This window comes from Ranitomeya variabilis, chromosome 5, assembly GCF_051348905.1.
Source record: "Ranitomeya variabilis isolate aRanVar5 chromosome 5, aRanVar5.hap1, whole genome shotgun sequence".
Taxonomy (NCBI): domain Eukaryota; kingdom Metazoa; phylum Chordata; class Amphibia; order Anura; family Dendrobatidae; genus Ranitomeya; species Ranitomeya variabilis.
Window position 1 is genome coordinate 41,573,682 of NC_135236.1, and position 19,050 is coordinate 41,592,731.

The 19,050-nt window shown below is 44.3% G+C and overlaps 1 protein-coding gene across 1 annotated transcript in view; it reads left to right on the plus strand.

Moving 5' to 3' along the window:
- The first annotated feature begins 369 nt into the window (after window positions 1–369).
- The window catches only part of LOC143774283 (NXPE family member 3-like), a 127,285-nt gene continuing 108,604 nt past the window's right edge, over window positions 370–19,050 (plus strand). Inside the window, exon 1 of the mRNA XM_077261709.1 lies at window positions 370–528. Coding sequence (XP_077117824.1) covers window positions 472–528 — 57 coding nt within the window. The 5' untranslated portion in view covers window positions 370–471. The remainder of the gene's footprint in view (window positions 529–19,050) is intronic.

Here is a 19,050-nt window from a genome sequence, read left to right on the forward strand (position 1 = left end):
GCCCGATGCGTTAGAATCGTGCCACCATCTAGTATATAAATATATATATATGTACACACATATGCAGTTCCTTGCAAAAGTATTCAATCCCCTAAGCCTTGCAATCGTTTTTTGCACCCCACTCCCCCAGCTTGGAAAAAGTACTCCCATGCCACAGCCTTGAAAGAGTATTCACCCCACCCCCCCACATACACACACACACACACACACACACACACACACACACACACACACACACACACACACACACACACACACACACACACACAGAGCCTGGCAAAAATATTTAACCCCCACAGCCTTGCAAATCTATTTAACCCCTGCTGCATAACGCATATCAGAATTTTTACAATGTGAACGAGCCTGTTTGTGAGCATATGAAGTGCTGGGAGATTTCTCTGCTGCGAGTAACGTGAGGTGTGTCCGACTAGTGAGTGCGACAGTCACACACCCGTCCTCCGACAGTCACAGATGTGGACCAGCAAGAGACTCCTGCTCCTGCTCTGCTGTATGGGATGGATTGGAGGGGTAAGTACGTGGGGGACCATAATGTAAGGGATAGTACCTGATGGGGGTTGTTGTCTAGGACTGTGTTTTTAGGTTTTCACTGTAAAAATTTTCCAAAATACGACTGATGTTAATTTATGATATCCGGGGCCGGAAACGATGTCTTTTCTACCATGTATACAGTAGAGTAATCTTATTACTTATTACATAAGTAACGAGTTCGTAATAAAACATATTACACTCCCCCGGGGGCGCGGAGCCAGTGGAAATACAAGCGCAAGAATAATTCTAGATAAAGTATCTGCATATTAATGAATGGCTAAAAAATATATATATTTTACGAATCGCTTTCCGTGGAGCCAGTTTTTACTTTTGCACTATCAATTTTTCTTTCTCGCTTTATCAGACACAGATCCTTTTTTTTTTTTTACTTTTTCCATCCACACAGAAGTGCGAGGTCTAGTTTTTTCTATGGAATGAGCTGTAGTTTTGAAGGACACCATATGATGTACTGAAAAAAAACAGGAAAAAAGTGTGATGAGGAAACTCAATTTTGTCATTGCTCGCTTTTCTTTTTTTTTTGTCTGGTTGTTCTATCAGCGTGCTTTGTGAGGCAAAAGTGACCTGAAGAAGTGACTCTCTGCGTCAGTACAATTATGGTGATGCTCAACTGTAAATATATATATATTATATTTTAGTGATTTTCAGACCTGTAACTTGGGCTAGAAAACCCTTTAGAATGACACGTCTCGACCGGACAGGATTTCATGAAGTGATAGATCTGGTTTAGGCAGTTCTCAGTAGGGATGTATATTTTAATGAGCAGAACAATATTTTTTTTTATCAAACACAAAGTTCAATAAAAGGAGTAGAAAAAAGTTTTACAAATACGAGAGGAAAATCTTTTTTGAAATGTTTGGAGAGATAATTAAACAGGTTTGTACAAGGAACCAGGGCCGGACTGGGACTAAAATTCAGCCCTGGCATTTGAAGTCACACAGGCCCACTTGTCACATGGTGACTGTATAATATCTTTGTACACTTGTAGGCTACAAGAAGTGAGGGGAGTGTAACACGACTATATAACATATAATTACAGCTGTATCCAGCATTACAGCTCAGTCCCCATAGAATGTAATACAGCACAGCCCCCATAGACTATAATACAGCACAGCCCCCATAGAATGTAATACAGCACAGCCCCCATAGAATGTAATACAGCACAGCCCCCATAGAATGTAATGCAGCACAGCCCCCATAGAATGTAATACAGCACAGCCCCCATAGAATGTAATACAGCACAGCCCCCATAGACTGTGATACAGCACAGCCCCCATAGAATGTAATTCAGCCAGCCCCATAGAATGTAATACAGCACAGCCCCCATAGAATGTAATACAGCACAGCCCCCATAGAATGTAATACAGCACAGCCCCCATAGAATGTAATACAGCACAGCCCCCATAGAATGTAATGCAGCACAGCCCCCATAGAATGTAATGCAGCCAGCCCCATAGAATGTAATGCAGCACAGCCCCCATAGAATGTAATGCAGCCAGCCCCATAGAATTAAATGCAGCACAGCCCCATAGAATGTAATACAGCACAGCCCCATAGAATATAATGCAGCACAGCCCCATAGAATATAATGCAGCACAGCCCCATACAATATAATGCAGCACAGCCACCATACAATGTAATGCAGCCAGCCCCATAGAATATAATGCAGCACAGGCCCATATAATGGAATGCAGCCAGCCCCATAGAATATAATGCAGCACAGGCCCATGGAATGGAATGCAGCCAGCCCCATAGAATATAATGCAGCACAGGCCCATGGAATGGAATGCAGCCAGCCCCCATAGAATGTAATGCAGGCAGCCACCATACAATATAATGCAGCACAGCCCCCATAGAATGTAATGCAGGCAGCCCCCATAGAATGTAATGCAGGCAGCCCCCATAGAATGTAATGCAGCACAGCCCCATAGAATGTAATGCAGCACAGCCCCACAGAATGTAATGCAGCACAGCCCCATACAATATAATGCAGCACAGGCCCATAGAATGGAATGCAGCCAGCCCCATAGAATATAATGCAGCACAGGCCCATGGAATGGAATGCAGCCAGCCCCATAGAATATAATGCAGCACAGGCCCATGTAATGGAATGCAGCCAGCCCCATAGAATATAATGCAGCACAGGCCCATGGAATGGAATGCAGCCAGCCCCCATAGAATGTAATGCAGGCAGACACCATACAATATAATGCAGCACAGCCCCCATAGAATGTAATGCAGGCAGGCAGCCCTCATAGAAAGTAATGCAGGCAGGCAGCCCCCATAGAATGTAATGCAGGCAGGCAGCCCCCATAGAAAGTAATGCAGGCAGGCAGCCCCCATAGAAAGTAATGCAGGCAGGAAGCCCCCATAGAAAGTAATGCAGGCAGGCAGCCCCCATAGAAAGTAATGCAGGCAGGCAGCCCCCATAGAAAGTAATGCAGGCAGGCAGCCCCCACAGAAAGTAATGCAGGCAGGCAGGCCCCCCCCCCCCAATAGCTCCACAATCCAGTCATCAATCATTGATTAAAAAAAAACAAACACTCTACTCACCTCTCCTCGTGTCCCGCGCTGCTCTGGCTCTGGTCTCAGCAGTCGCAGTCTGCCCGCCCGGTCACACAGCAGGTGCGCGATGATATGACGTCATCGCGCACCCGCAGTATCAGCGGCAGGCAGAGCGGGGAATGATGGGAGAGGAAGAGTCAGCAGACGCTCTCTCCTCCATCATTGCATTCAACTGTACCGGTGTCTATGACGCCGGTATAGTTGAATGCGGGGCCGGGAGTGTGCCGCGACAGCGTGGGGAGTGTGCCGACAGCGGCACACTCAAGCGGCCCACTACTGCCACCGGCCCTTCTGGCATTTGCCAGAACTGCCCTATGGCCAGTCCGGCCCTGCAAGGAACCGATACGAGAGAAACAATAAGACATTTCACAGTAGGCACGTCCTAGAGACAAATCATACAATATATCTGGGGCGTCTCACCTAACCACCCTCGGAGTGCACGTTTTATTAACGTACAACCCCGAAAGTAATTGAATTTGTGTAGGATTTTGCGGTACTTTGTAAATTTGAAAAATTAGTGAGCGATTGCAGAAAAAAACCCAATGCCCACTACTATTTTTCACAATGCAAAAGTTTGCATCTGCCATAGAAGGGAAGGTTCACATGACCTCAAGCATAGCAGTGCGGGTATGGCCTACAATGCCTTGTAATTATCACATCACATGGAATAGCACAACCAATCAGGAAGGACTATCATAGCCAGTATAAAAGCTGAGGCAAAGAAAGCAGCAGCCTCCTTGTAGTGAATCAGGAAAGTGGGAGGATGTCACAGCTTATTAGTATACATTAGGAAATAAAGCATCTGAATAAACATTACATTGTGTGTGGGAGAACCGCAGTTGTAAATGGGTACCAGCCATGTAGCCATGACCTGGAGTCCAATGAATCCATTCACCCATTGTCACAGGGATACCGAGACAGAGAGTGGTTTCCTCCTATTTCAGGGCTCATAAGACTGCAGTGTTTTGCTACATGCACCCCTGCACTGGTTGGATGTGCTTTGCTTTCCAGTTAGCTATGCAGATTTCCCTTATTCATTGCTTGCAAGGGTTAAACTCTCCTGCTTGTCTCCTAAAACTTTCCGACCTGAGTTATCTCAGCTGGTCTGATTTTCTCCACCCCCCTCTGGTATGTTCTCGCCTCTTAGCTTAGGTAGTTGCCAGTGATAGCTTGCTATAACTTGGAATTGTTTTGGGAGCTGTGGAAAGAGTCCCAGAGATTACTGTTTGGAAGTTTGTCTGGTGTCTTCCTTCTCCTAATCTCCCTTTTGGTTTGACTCTCCCATCTTGTCCAATTATATACCTTATATTCCTTAACTGTTTTCTTTTACTCTTGACTATTTCCCTCTGTGTCTATATTATCCCCTTTACCCCCAAGGGTGGTTTGTATGTTAATGACCGGGCCAATTTTTACTATTCTGACCACTGTCCCTTTATGAGGTTATAACTCTGGAATGCTTCAACGGATCCTGGTGATCCTGACACTGTTTTCTCGAGACATATTGTACTTCATGATAGTGGTAAAATTTCTTTGATATTACCTGTGTTTATTTGTGAAAAAAATGGAAATTTGGCGAAAATTTTGAAAATTTTGCAATTTTCCAACTTTGAATTTTTATGCAATTAAATCACAGAGATATGTCACACAAAATACTTAATAAGTAACATTTCCCACATGTCTACTTTACATCAGCACAATTTTGGAACCAATTTGTTTTTTGTTGGGGAGTTATAAGGGTTAAAAGTTGACCACCAATTTTTCATTTTTACAACACCATTTTTTTTTAGGGACCACATCTCATTTTAAGTCATTTTGAGGGGTCTATATGATAGAAAATAACCAAGTGTGACACCATTCTAAAAACTGCACCCCTCAAGGTGCTCAAAACCACATTCAAGAAGTTTATTAACCCTTCAGATGTTTCACAGGAATTTTTGGAAAGTTTAAATAAAAATGAACATTTACCTTTTTTTTCACAAAAAATTTATTTCAGCTCCAATTTGTTTTATTTTACCAAGGGGAACAGGAGAAAATGGATCCCAAAAGTTGTTGTACAATTTGTCCTGAGTACGCTGATACCCCATATGTGGGGGTAAACCGCTGTCTGGGCGCATGGCAGAGCTCGGAAGCAAAGGAGCGCCATTTGACTTTTCAATGCAAAATTGACAGGAATTGAGATGGCACGCGATGTTGCGTTTGGAGAGCCACTGATGTGCCTAAACATTGAAACCCCCCACAAGTGACACCATTTTGGAAAGTACACCACCTAAGGAACTTATCTAGATGTGTGGTGAGCACTTTGACCCATTAAGCGATTCACAAAAGATTATAATGCAGAGCCGTAAAAATAAAAAATCATATTTTTTCACAAAAATTATATTTTCACCCCCAATTTTTTATTTTCCCAAGGGTAAGAGAAGAAATTGGACCTCAAAAGTTGTTGTACAATTTGTCCTGAGTACGCTGATACCCCATATGTGGGGGTAAACCACTGTTTGGGCGCATGGGAGAGCTCGGAAGGAAAGGAGCGCCGTTTGACTTTTCAATGCAAAATTGACTGGAATTGAGATGGGACGCCATGCTGCATTTGGAGAGCCCCTGATGTGCCTAAACATTGAAACCCCCCACAAGTGACACCATTTTGGAAAGTACACCACCTAAGGAACTTATCTAGATGTGTCGTGAGCACTTTGACCCATTAAGCAATTCACAAAAGTTTATAATGCAGAGCCGTAAAAATAAAAAATCATATTTTTTCACAAAAATTATATTTTCACCCTCAATTTTTTATTTTCCCAAGGGTAAGAGAAGAAATTGGACCCCAAAAGTTGTTGTACAATTTGTCCTGAGTACGCTGATACCCGATATGTGGGGGTAAACCACTGTTTGGGCACATGGCAGAGCTCAGAAAGGACTCCACAAGTGACACCATTTTGGAAAGTAGACCCCCTAAGAAACTCATCTAGATGTGTTGTGAGAGCTTTGAACCCCCAAGTATTTCACTACAGTTTATAACGCAGAGCAGTGAAAATAAAAAAACTTTTTTTTCCACAAAAATTATTTTTTAGCCTCAAGTTTTGTATTTTTCCAAGGGTAACAGTTGAAATTAGACCCCAAAAGTTGTTGTCCAATTTGTCTTGAGTACACTGATACCCCATATGTGGGGGGGAACCACCGTTTGAGCACATGGCAGAGCTCGGAAGGGAAGGAGCGTCATTTGGAATGCAGACTTAGATGGATTGGTCTGCAGGCGTCACATTGCTTTTGCAGAGCCCCTATTGTACCTAAACAGTAGAAACCCCCCACAAGTGACCCCATATTGAAAACTAGACCCCAAGGAACTTATCTAGATGTGTTGTGAGAACTTTGAACCCCCAAGTGTTTCATTACAGTTTATAACGCAGAGCCGTGAAAATAAAAAATCCTTTTTTTTCCACAAAACTTATTTTTTAGCCCCAGTTTTGTATTTCCCCAAGGGTAACAGGAGACCCCAAAATTTATTGTCCAATGTGTCCTGAGTACGCTGATACCCCATATGTTGAGGTAAACCATTGTTTGGGCGCACGGGAGAGCTCGGAAGGGAAGGAGCACTGTTTCACTTTTTCCACGCAGAATTGGCTGGAATTGAGATCGGACGCCATGTCGCATTTGGAGAGCCCCTGGTGTGCCTAAACAGTGGAAACCCCCCAATTCTAACTGAAACCCTAATCCAAACACATCCCTAACCCTAATCCCAACGGTAACCCTAACCACACCCCTAACCCTGACACACCCCTAACCCTAATCCCAACCCTATTCCCAACCGTAAATGTAATCCAAACCCTAACCCTAACTTTAGCCCCAACCCTAACCCTAACTTTAGCCCCAACCCTAACTGTAGCCTTAACCCTAGCCCCAACCCTAACCCTAGCCCTAACCCTAGCCCTAGCCCTAACGCTAGCCCTAACCCTAACCCTAGCCCTAACCCTAGCCCTAACCCTAACCCTAATGGGAAAATGGAAATAAATACATTTTTTTTATTTTTTTATTTTTTGCTAACTAAGGGGGTGATGAAGGGGGGTTTGATTTACTTTTATAGCGGGTTTTTTAGCGGATTTTTATGATTGGCAGCCGTCACACACTGAAAGACGCTTTTTATTGCAAAAAATTTTGCATGTCATATGAGGTCTTGTTTTTTGCGGGACGAGTTGACGTTTTTATTGGTGACATTTTCAGGCACGTGACATTTTTTGATCGCTTTTTATTCTGATTTTTGTGAGGCAGAATGACCAAAAACCAGCTATTCATGAATTTATTTTGGGGGAGGCGTTTATACCATTCTGCCTTTGGTAAAATGGGTAAAGCAGTTTTATTCGTCGGGTCAGTACGATTACAGCGATACTTCATTTATATCATTTTTTTATGTTTTGCCGCTTTTATACGATAAAAACTATTTTATAGAAAAAATAATTATTTTTGCATCGCTTTATTCTGAGGACTATAACTTTTTTATTTTTTCTTTGATGATGCTGTATGGCAGCTCGTTTTTTGCGGGACAAGATGACGTTTTCATCAGTACCATGGTTATATATATCCGTCTTTTTGATCGCATGTTATTCCACTTTTTGTTTGGCGGTGTGATAATAAAGCGTTGTTTTTTGCCTTGTTTTTTTTTTTTCTTTACGGTGTTCACTGAAGGGGTTAACTAGTGGGACAGTTTTATAGGTCGGGTCATTACGGACGCAGCGATGCTAAATATGTGTACATTTATTGTTTGCTTTTTTTATTTAGATAAAGAAATGTATTTATAGGAACAATATATATATTTTTTATTATTATTTTTTGGGGGATTTTTTAAAAATTTTTTTTACACATGTGAACATTTTTTTTTTGCACTAAAACATTGCCCCGGGGGGGGCATCATGTTATAGTGTAAGATCGCCGATCTGACACTTTGCTGTGCACTGTGTCAGATCGGCGATCTGACGTGCACAGCTCCGGGAGGCTTCCCGGCGCCTGCTCTGAGCAGGCGCTGTGAAGCCACCTCCCTGCAGGACCCGGATGCCGCGGCCATCTTGGATCCGGGCCTGCTGCATCGCATTGCTCCGGGGGTCTCAGGGAAGCACGCAGGGAACCCCTCCCTGCGCGATGCTTCCCTATACCGCCGGAACACTGCGATCATGTTTGATCGCAGTGTGCCGGGGGTTAATGTGCCGGGGGCGGTCCGTGACCGCTCCTGGCACATAGTGCCGGATGTCAGCTGCGATAGTCAGCTGACACCCAGCCGCGATCGGCCGCGCTCCCCCCGTGAGCGCGGCCGATCGCATATGACGTACTATCCCGTCGGTGGTCATACGGGCCCACCCCACCTCAACGGGATAGTACGTCTAATGTCAGAAAGGGGTTATAAAGCAGGACTAGTGTTCCTGCTGCCCCCTGCACTAGCTAGGGCCGTACTTAGGGCAAGGCAGGAATAGAAACACGACCACCGCACAGGGTAAAAGAACCTGTCTAGGGACATCAGGGAGCTTAGGGTTGCTTAGGGCAAGGTTCAGGGTTGTCCCTCTAATCTTTTATAGCTGTAGTGCTTCCCTTTCCCTCCATCTCTCCATGTGCCGTTTGGCTCCTTGTTGGAGCGAGACACCCATTTCTAGTTCTTCTCTAATCTTACTAGTTGCAGTGCTTCCCTTTTCCCTGTGCGCTGTATTGCTCCTTGTTGGAGCATGACACCCATGTCTAGTTCTTCTCTAATCTTCCTAGTTGCAGTGCTTCCCTTTCCCTCCATCTCACCATGCGCTGTATTGCTCCTTATTGGAGCATGACACCATCTCTAGTTCTCTAATCTTCCTAGTTGCAGTGCTTCCCTTTCCTTCCATCTCGCCATGCACTGTATGGCTTCTTGTTGGAGCATGACACCCATCTCTAGTTCTCCTCTAATCTTCCCTAGTTGCAGTGCTTCCCTTTCCCTCCATCTCACCATGCGCTGTATTGCTCCTTATTGGAGCATGACACCATCTCTAGTTCTCTAATCTTCCTAGTTGCAGTGCTTCCCTTTCCTTCCATCTCGCCATGCACTGTATGGCTTCTTGTTGGAGCATGACACCCATCTCTAGTTCTCCTCTAATCTTCCCTAGTTGCAGTGCTTCCCTTTCCTTCCATCTCGCCATGCACTGTATGGCTTCTTGTTGGAGCATGACACCCATCTCTAGTTCTCTGATCTTCACGTTTGCACTTATAGTAGTTGTTCAGAAATTGACATTAGTATTTGTAAGCCCAAAGCGGGAGTGAAACAATCAGAGGAAAACTACGATAGAAACACGTCACTACTTATGCATTTATCCCCCACTCCTGATTCTGGCTTACAAATACTGATATAAAATACTAACCAAATACTGAACGTAAGAACGTGGCCTTGAGGTTTGTCTCCTAGTAAGCTTACAGATGGTAATTTAGTACTTTTAGGTCCTGCAATTTGCTCAAGCCAAATTTACTATCTTAGGCTTGTTTCACATGTCCTGATATTTCCGATAACAGAAGAAACAGTGCAGGAGATGTCAGTGTCCGATTGTGCATCCACATATCATGGCCTCCTGATGATCCAATATGGTGAAACGCGTTGAGGCGTGTCTGAACATCTTAAAACGATGAGTATTTCTCCCCACTTGCTGTTATGATCTATATACAGTACAGACCAAAAGTTTGGACACACCTTCTCATTTAAAGATTTTTCTGTATTTTCATGACTATGAAAATTGTACATTCACACTGAAGGCATCAAAACTATGAATTAACACATGTGGAATTATATACTTAACAAAAAAAGTGTGAAACAACTGAAATTATGTCTTATATTCTAGGTTCTTCAAAGTAGCCACCTTTTGCTTTGATGACTGCTTTGCACACTCTTAGCATTCTCTTGATGAGCTTCAAGAGGTAGTCAAGAGTGTGCAAAACAGTCATCAAAGCAAAAGGTGGCTACCTTGAAGAACCTAGAATATAAGACATAATTTCAGTTGTTTCACATATTTTTGTTAAGTATATAATTCCACATGTGTTAATTCATAGTTTTGATGCCTTCAGTGTGAATATACAATTTTCATAGTCACAAAAATACAGAAAAATCTTTAAATGAGAGGGTGTGTCCAAACGTTTGGTCTGTACTGTACATGTTGACAAGCCAAAAAGCTTCTAGACAAGAAGACCAAGGAGATCTTCAAACAACACTATGAAGACCAAGGAGATCTTCAAACAACACCATGAAGACCAAGGAGATCTTCAAACAACACCATGAAGACCAAGGAGATCTCCAAATACTAAAAAGACCAAGGAGATCTAGACACAACACCATGTAGACCAAGGAGATCTCCAAACAAGTCAGGGACAAAGTTCTTGAGACGTACCAGTCAGGTTTGGGTTATAAAAAAAAAAATATCCCAATCTCTAATGATTCCCCTGAGGACCATCAAATCCATTATCATCACATGGAAACATGGTACAACAACAAACCTGACAAGAGAGGGCCACCAACCAAAACTCTCAGCCCGAACAAGAAGGGCATTAATCAGAGGGGTAGCACAGAGACCAAAGGTAACCCTGAAGGAGCCGCAGGGTTCTCAAGCAAAGACTGGAGTATCTGTCCACATGATCACAATAAGCCGTACACTCCATTGAGGTGACCCTTATGGAAGAGTGGGCAGAAAAAGCCTTTACTTACACACAAAAATTGTAAGGCTCATTTTGAGTTTGCCAAAAGACATTTGGGAGACGCCCCAAATGTATGGAGGGAGGTGCTGTGGTCGGATGAGACCAAAATTGAACTTTTTGGCCATGAAGGTAAATTCTATGTCTGGCGCCAAACCAACATAGCTCATCACGCCAAGAACACCACCCCCACAGTGAAACATGGAGGTGGCAGCATCATGCTGTGGGGTTGTTTTTCTGCAGCAGTGGCAAGGAAAATGGTCTGATTTGAGGTAAAGATAGATGGTTCGAAATACAGGGATATTCTTAAGCAAAACCTGTTTCAGTCTGTCATTGATTTGACAAAATAGAATCCTGGCACTCACATGCACTGAAGTTCACTTAATGCATATATGGAAATCCAAATAACAGGTGCAACAGCCCATCCCAGGCTTTTATTAATTATTGATGAAAGCCTGAGATGAGCTTAAATGTCTGTGATTTGGATTACCACGTGTACATTCAATGAACTTCAATGCATGTAAGTGCCAGGATTCTATTTTATCTCCTGCTTTTTCTCCACAAGCATAACTATGGTGGCAACCCACTTTTTTCTTTCTATCAGTGATTTGAGACTGCGACGGAGGTTCACCTTTCAACAAAACATTGACCCAAAGGATACTGCTAAACACTCAAGTGGTTTAAGGGGACACATGTAAATGTTTTGGAGTGGCCGAGTTAAAGCCCAGACCTTAACGACCACCGATACACCTTTTAACTGTGGCAGTTAAGGGGCCTTATTCCTCAGTGCCTCTTTTTAACAGTGCTGAGTAATAAGGGTATAGTGCCTCCTCAAGTGGGAAAATCTCCGGGATCTTGGCTACCGGGGGTAGTTGAGACCCCGGAGAACATGATTTGGGTCAGTTTTTTACCATTTGCAAAAAAACAATCCGATTACCCATTCATTTCTCTCTCCTCTGATATGATCTAGCATGTCAGAGGAGAGAGAAATGGGGACTTCCAAGCCCCTCTGGTACATCCACCATCCCTGGACCCTCCTGCTCCATCCCCTGACCCTCCGCGTCTTTTTCCTGGGAGAAAATTGTGGGCGCATGCGCAGTGCCCCTGCCGTGATCTGCCGACCGGTGACAATAGGAGATTTTTCCTATTGGTTCATTTTGATCACTGTAATATCACAGTGATCAAATTAAAAAAAAAATAGTGATCCCCTTAGTTAGTTATTATAATAAAATTTTAAAAATGTTTTTTTTCCATTCTTTGCAGTTAGGGTTAGGGTTGGGGCTAGGGTTGGGGTTAGAGTTAGGGTTAGAGTTGGGCTAGGGTTAGGGTTGGTGCTAGGGTTAGGGTTGAGGTTAGGGTTCTGTTGGGGTTAGGGTGGTGTTGGGGGTTAGGGTTTTGTTGGGGTTAGGATTGTGTTGTGGTGTTGGGGCTAGGGTTGGGATTACGGGTAGGGTTGGAATCAGGTTTAGGGGTGTGTTGGGGTTAGAGGTGTGTTAGGGTTGGAGTTAGAATTTGGGGGTTTCCACTGTTCAGACACATCAGGGGGTCTCCAAATGTGACATGGCGCCTACCATTGATTCCAGCCAATTTTGCATTCAAAAAGTCAAACGGTGCTCCCTCCCTTCTGGGCCCTGCAATGCGCCCAAATAGTGGCTTTCCCTCACATACGGGGTATCAGTGTACTCAGGAGAAAGTGCACATCAAACTTTGTGGTCCATTTTCTCCCGATACCCTTGTAAAAAAAATTTAAAAAAATTGTTGCAAAGTATTATTATTATTATTATTATTTATTGTTATAGCGCCATTTATTCCATGGCGCTTTACAAGTGAGGAGGGGTATACATAATAAAAACAAGTACAATAATCTTAAACAATACAAGTCATAACTGGTACAGGAGGAGTGAGGACCCTGCCCGCGAAGGCTCACAATCTACAAGGGATGGGTGAGAATACAGTAGGTGAGGAAAGAGCTGATCGTGCAGCGGTTGGTTGATTGGTGGTTACTGCAGGTTGTAGGCTTGTCGGAAGAGGTGGGTCTTCAGATTCTTTTTGAAGATTCTGATGGTAGGCGAGAGTCTGATGTGTTGTGGTAGAAGGTTCCAGAGTAGGGGTGATACGCGAGAGAAATCTTGTATACGATTGTGGGAAGAGGAGATAAGAGGGGAGTAGAGAAGGAGATCTTGTGAGGATCGGAGGTTGCGTGTAGGTAAGTACCGGGAGACGAGGTCACAGATGTATGGAGGAGACAGGTTGTGGATGGCTTTGTATGTCATCGTTAGGGTTTTGTACTGGAGTCTCTGGGCAATGGGGAGCCAGTGAAGGGATTGACAGAGGGGAAAGGCGGGAGAATAGCGGGGGGACAGGTGGATTAGTCGGGCAGCAGAGTTTAGAATAGATTGGAGGGGTGCGAGAGTGTTCAAGGGGAGGCCACAGAGCAGGAGGTTGCAGTAGTCGAGGCGAGAGATGATGAGGGCATGGACTAGGGTTTTTGCAGATTCTTGGTTGAGGAATGAACGGATTCGTGAAATATTTTTGAGTTGAAGTCGGCAGGAAGTGGAAAGGGCTTGGATATGTGGTTTGAAGGAGAGATCAGCGTCAAGGATTACCCCGAGGCAGCGAGCTTGTGGGACTGGGGAGAGTGGGCAGCCATTTACTGTAATGGATAGGTTCGTTGGGGGGGTCGCGTGAGATGGGGCAAAGATGATGAATTCTGTTTTGTCCATGTTAAGTTTGAGAAATCTAGCGGAGAAGAAGGATGAAATAGTGGACAGACATTGAGGGATTCTGGTTAGTAGGGAGGTGATATCTGGTCCAGAGATGTAGATCTGTGTGTCATCAGCATAGAGGTGATACTGAAAGCCATGAGATTCTATGAGCTGTCCCAGGCCAAAGGTGTAAATGGAGAGCAGGGGCCCAAGGACTGAACCTTGTGGGACTCCGACAGATAGGGGGCGAGGTGAGGAGGTGGTGTGTGAGTGGGAGACTCTGAATGTCCGGTCTGTTAGGTATGAGGAGATCCAGGATAGGGCCAAGTCTGTGATGCCAAGGGATGAGAGGGTCTGTAACAATAGGGAATGGTCCACTGTGTCAAAGGCAGCCGACAGGTCGAGGAGGAGGAGAACAGAGTAATGTCACTTGCTCTTGGCAGTTAAGAGGTCATTGGTGACCTTAGGTAGGGCAGTTTCAGTGGAATGGTGTGACCGGAAGCCAGATTGTAAGCGGTCAAAGAAGGAGCAAGAAGAGAGATGGGAGGACAGTTCAAGGTAGACGTGTTGTTCCAGTAGTTTTGAGGCATAGGGGAGAAGTGATATAGGGCGATAGCTAGATACAGAGGATGGGTCAAGAGAGGGCTTTTTGAGGATAGGTGTGATGGAGGCATGTTTAAAGCTTGAGGGGAAAACACCAGTTGTTAGTGATAGGTTGAATAGATGGGTTAGGGTTGGGATGAAGATTGTGGTGAGGTTTGGGATGAGGTGGGATGGGAGCGGATCAAGTGCACAGGTGGTGAGATGCGATCTTGAGAGTAGAGTGGTGAGTTGATCTTCTGTAATGGTGAAGTTGGTTTTGGAGGTGGAGGGTAGGGAAGTTGGGAGGAAGGGCTCTGGGGCTTGTTGAACAAAACTGTCTCTGATGTTATCAATCTTCTGCTTGAAGAATGAGGCAAAGTCTTCAGCGGAGATAAGTGGGGAGGAAGGAGGTGCTGGGGGACGGAGGAGAGAATTGAAGGTGTTGAAGAACTGTTTAGGGTTGTGAGACAGGGAGGATATGAGAGATGAGAAGTAGGTTTGTTTTGCTGTGGCGAGTGTGGTCTTGAAAGTAGTGAGGGACTGTTTGAATGCGATGAAGTGGTCGTTGGAGTGGGATCTTTTCCATCTGCGCTCAGCAGCCCTGGAAGCTCGCCTCAGTTCTTTGGTCAGGCTGGTGTGCCAGGGCTGTCTGTTGATTTTGCGAGCTTTGGTATGTGTAAGTGGGGCAGCAGATTCCAAAGCTACAGCTATTGTGGTGTTATATAGAGTGGCAGCGTCATCCGCATTGTGTATGGAACTTATGTCTGTGAGAGGGAGGAGGGATTCAGAGAATGAATGTAGGTCAAGATGTTTAAGATTTCTGCGAGGGTGTGAAAGTTTGTGGGGTGGGGATTGTAGACATGGAGTGGAGAGAGATGAGAATGTGAGAAGGTTGTGGTCAGAGAGAGGAAGAGGTGAGTTAGAGAGGTTAGATAGGGAGCAGAGGCGGGTGAAGATGAGGTCCAGTGTGTGACCATCTTTGTGAGTGGCTGCAGAAGACCATTGAGTGAGGCTGAAGGAGGAAGTGAGAGATAGAAGTTTAGTGGCAGCTGAGAGGGAAGTGTCAATGGGGATGTTGAAATCGCCCATGATGATAGTGGGGATGTCTGCAGAAAGGAAATGAAGTAGCCAGGTGGTGAAGTGGTCAAAGAAGATGGTGGCTGGCCCTGGGGGGCGGTAAATGACAGCCAGTTGGAGGTTGGAGGGGGAGTAGATGCGCACAGAGTGCACCTCAAAGGAAGGGAGGGTAACAGAGGGTGGCAGTGGGATTGGGGTGAAGGAGCAGGTATCTGACAGGAGAAAACCAACTCCTCCGCCATGCTTGCTGCTGGGGCGGGGTGTGTGAGAAAGGTGGAAGCCACCGTAAGAGAGTGCAGCAGGGGAGGCTGTGTCAGAAGGGGTGAGCCAGGTTTCGGTGATGGCGAGGAAGGAAAGTTTGGTAGTAACAAAAAGATCATGGATGTAGGGAAGCTTGTTACAGACAGAGCGAGCATTCCACAGAGCTCCTGTTAGTGGGACTGGGGAAGCGGGGGCTGGGTGAATGGGTATAAGGTTAGAGAGGTTACGGAAGTTTGTGATGGAGCGTGGGTGGGAGGTAGAAATGACTGTGGGAATATGGTGAGGAGGACCAGGATTTGGAGAGATATCACCAGCAGTGAGAAGTAGCAGAGAAAGTGTTAGCAGGTGAGAGCAGGAGAGGGCATGAGGGGGCTGCCTGTGCTTTGAGACAGAGGATTGTATGTTAAGGAACAGTTCTGAGGAGGAGGTGAGATGGATGGGGAGGATTGAAGAGGAGATGAACAGTTCCTTACTTGGTGTGGGGATTGGGGGAGGTAGCAGAAAGTGAAAGAATATAGGGGTAAAAGTGACAACAAACAGAAACATTGTTTACAGTGACTGGCCAGTTACCTTCAGTTCCCATCAGGTTCAATTCAGGTTTTAATTCTAATGTAATCCACACTTTTAGAACACACTTCTAGAAATCACACTGCAGACTGAAGTCATGCAGACTTGTGCTATACAATATATGGAAAACTAAGTGCGTTCAGGTGTGAAGCAGAGAGGAGTGGTCTCTGCTCATCTTGGTCAGAGAATTAAGAGTGGACCAGATGCATACAATCAAGCCTAAGTAAACAAGGTCATAAATATCACAGGGTGAGCGGGGGTTAGCTGAAAGGCATACCATATGAAAGCAAAAAGCAGAGGAAAGTCTGTGTGCAAAGCTGGGTGATGTACTATGTGCGCTTCATAGCAGGAGAGCTGGGTGGATGAACATACCATATGAAAGCAAAAAGCAGAGGAAAGTCTGTGTGCAAAGCTGGGTGATGTACTATGTGCACTTCATAGCAGGAGAGCTGGGTGGATGAACATACCTGTTGGAAGAATAGAGATGCTTGTTAGAGTGCGATGGTGGTAGGTAGCAGGGCACAGTCTGTATACATCTTTCAGGTTTTAATTCTAATGTAATCCACACTTTTAGAACACACTTCTAGAAATCACACTGCAGTACATTTTTTGTGAAAAAAGTAAGATGTTAATTTTTTCCTTCCACATTGCTTTAGTAACATAGTAACATAGTTAGCAAGGCCAAAAAAAGACATTTGTCCTTCCAGTTCAGCCTATATTCTGTCAGAATAAATCCCCAGATCTACGTCCTTCTAAAGAACCTAATAACTGTGATATACAATATTGCTACGCTCCAGGAAGACGTCCAGGCTTCTCTTGAACCCTTTGAATGTGTTCGCCATCACCACCTCCTCAGGCAAGGAATTCCAGATTCTCACTGCCCTAACAGTAAAGTATCCTCTTCTATGTTGGTGGAAAAATCTTCTCTCCTCCAGACGCAGAGAATGTCCCCTTGTGACCGTCCTCTTCCTTGGTATAAACAGATCCTGGGAGAGATATTTGTATTGTCCCCTTATATACATGGTTATTAGATTGCCCCCTCAGTCATCTTTTTTCTAGACTAAATAATCCTAATTTTGCTAATCTCTCTGGGTATTGTAGTTCCCCCATCCCCTTTATTAATTTCATTGCCCTCCTTTATACTCGCTCTAGTTCCATTATATCCTTCCTGAGCACCGGTGCCCAAAACTGTACACAATACTCCATGTGCAGTCTAACCAGGGATTTGTACAGAGGCAGTATAATGCTCTCATCATGTGTATCCAGACCTCTTTTAATGCACCCCATGATCCTGTTTGCCTTGGCATCCGCTGCCTGGCACTGGCTTCTCCAGGTAAGTTTATCATTAACTAGGATCCCCAAGTCCTTCTCCATGTCAGATTTACCCAGTGGTTTCCCGTTCAGTGTGTAATGGTGATATTGATTCCTTCTTCACATGTGTATAACCTTACATTTATTATTGTTAAACCGCATCTGCATGCTCTCGGCCCAAGTTTCCAACTTATCCAGATCCATCTGTAGCAGAATACTATCTTATCTTGTATTGACTGCTTTACATAGTTTTATATCATCTGCAAATATTGATATTTTACTGTGTAAACCTTCTACCAGATCGTTAATAAATATGTTGAAGAGAAAAGGTCCCAACACCGACCCCTGGACACAGTGACCCAGTTATAGAATATACCATTTATAACCACCCTCTGCTTTCTATCACTAAGCCAGTTACTTACCGATTTACACACATTTTTCCCCAGACCCAGCATTCTCATTTTGTGTACCAACCGCTTGTGTGGCACGGTATCAAACGCTTTGGAAAAATCAAGATCTGCCACGTCCAATGACTCACCATGGTCCTGTCTATATATTACCTCTTCATAAAAACTGATTAGATTGGATTGACAGGAGCGATTCCTCATAAACCCAGGCTGATATGGAGTTACACAGTTATTCTCATTGAGATAATCCAAAATAACATCCCTCAGAAATCCAATAATAGTAACAAGAAAAACAGACCAGGTCTTTATAAACAGGGATCACCACACATGAGATAAAAACGCAAGTGTGAGGAAAATGTATGTCCGATAATGGAAAAAACCATAGCTGAGGGATTTTTGCACTTCTGACCATGGTCCCAAAAGCTGCGGGCTAAATAACCCCCCTTCCGTGTGTTTCTGAATGTGTGTGTAGAAGAGCTTTTATGGCTTCTTGCTGCATTCCTGACTTTCAGCCCCCAAATCCCTCATGCCCCTCCTATAGGAATTTTTATGATCGGGATAGATGCATAGACAGTTGTACCAGCTTAAACTGGTTGGGTCTCCCTTGTAAAACATGAGGTCCTTTGTCCTAATATTGCAAGATATTGGGCAAACGATTTAGGCTAGGAAAATAATGAGTACATATTGCTAAAGTCCATCGGCGCATCTCTTCATCACTGTAAGCAGGAGCTTCCAAGTCCAACAAGGACAGAGTACGGATTTCTCTGGAACTGAGTGTCCCTACTAGCCTGAATTTAGTATCTATAGAGAGCAAATCTTAATGCAAGATAAATGCTGGGTGTGTTATGATTCTGACATGTTCTGGAGCGGAGATACAGGCATTAGACAAACTTGTGTGAAATTTACAAAGACTGAAGAGAGAGGAGGGTCTGGGTAAGCCAGCCCTGTTGGTAATGTCACTGGCTATGGTTTATAAGTTACTGCCACTGCCAGGCCCCCAGGGGAGTGAGTTCTGACCTGAGAAGCCTGACTGCTAGTCCTGATGCATTGGGACATATGGGAACTCCACCCACTAGCCTGGTTGCCTGAAATGAACTGAGAACATGTGAGTTTTACCTTTTCTCATTTAATCCTTTTATTTTATAATTACCTTGTACATTTTCAATTGTCTCATTTTGTAACATCCTTGTAATATTTTTATATAAACACTGCCATTTTCGGAGTAAAATATATAAATTATTAGTTTCCGTTCTCCTGTTCTAAAACGTCCCCTAAGCCTTCTGAAGGGAATTACGCTACTCTTTTGGGTTAGCTTCGGACCCGTTTAA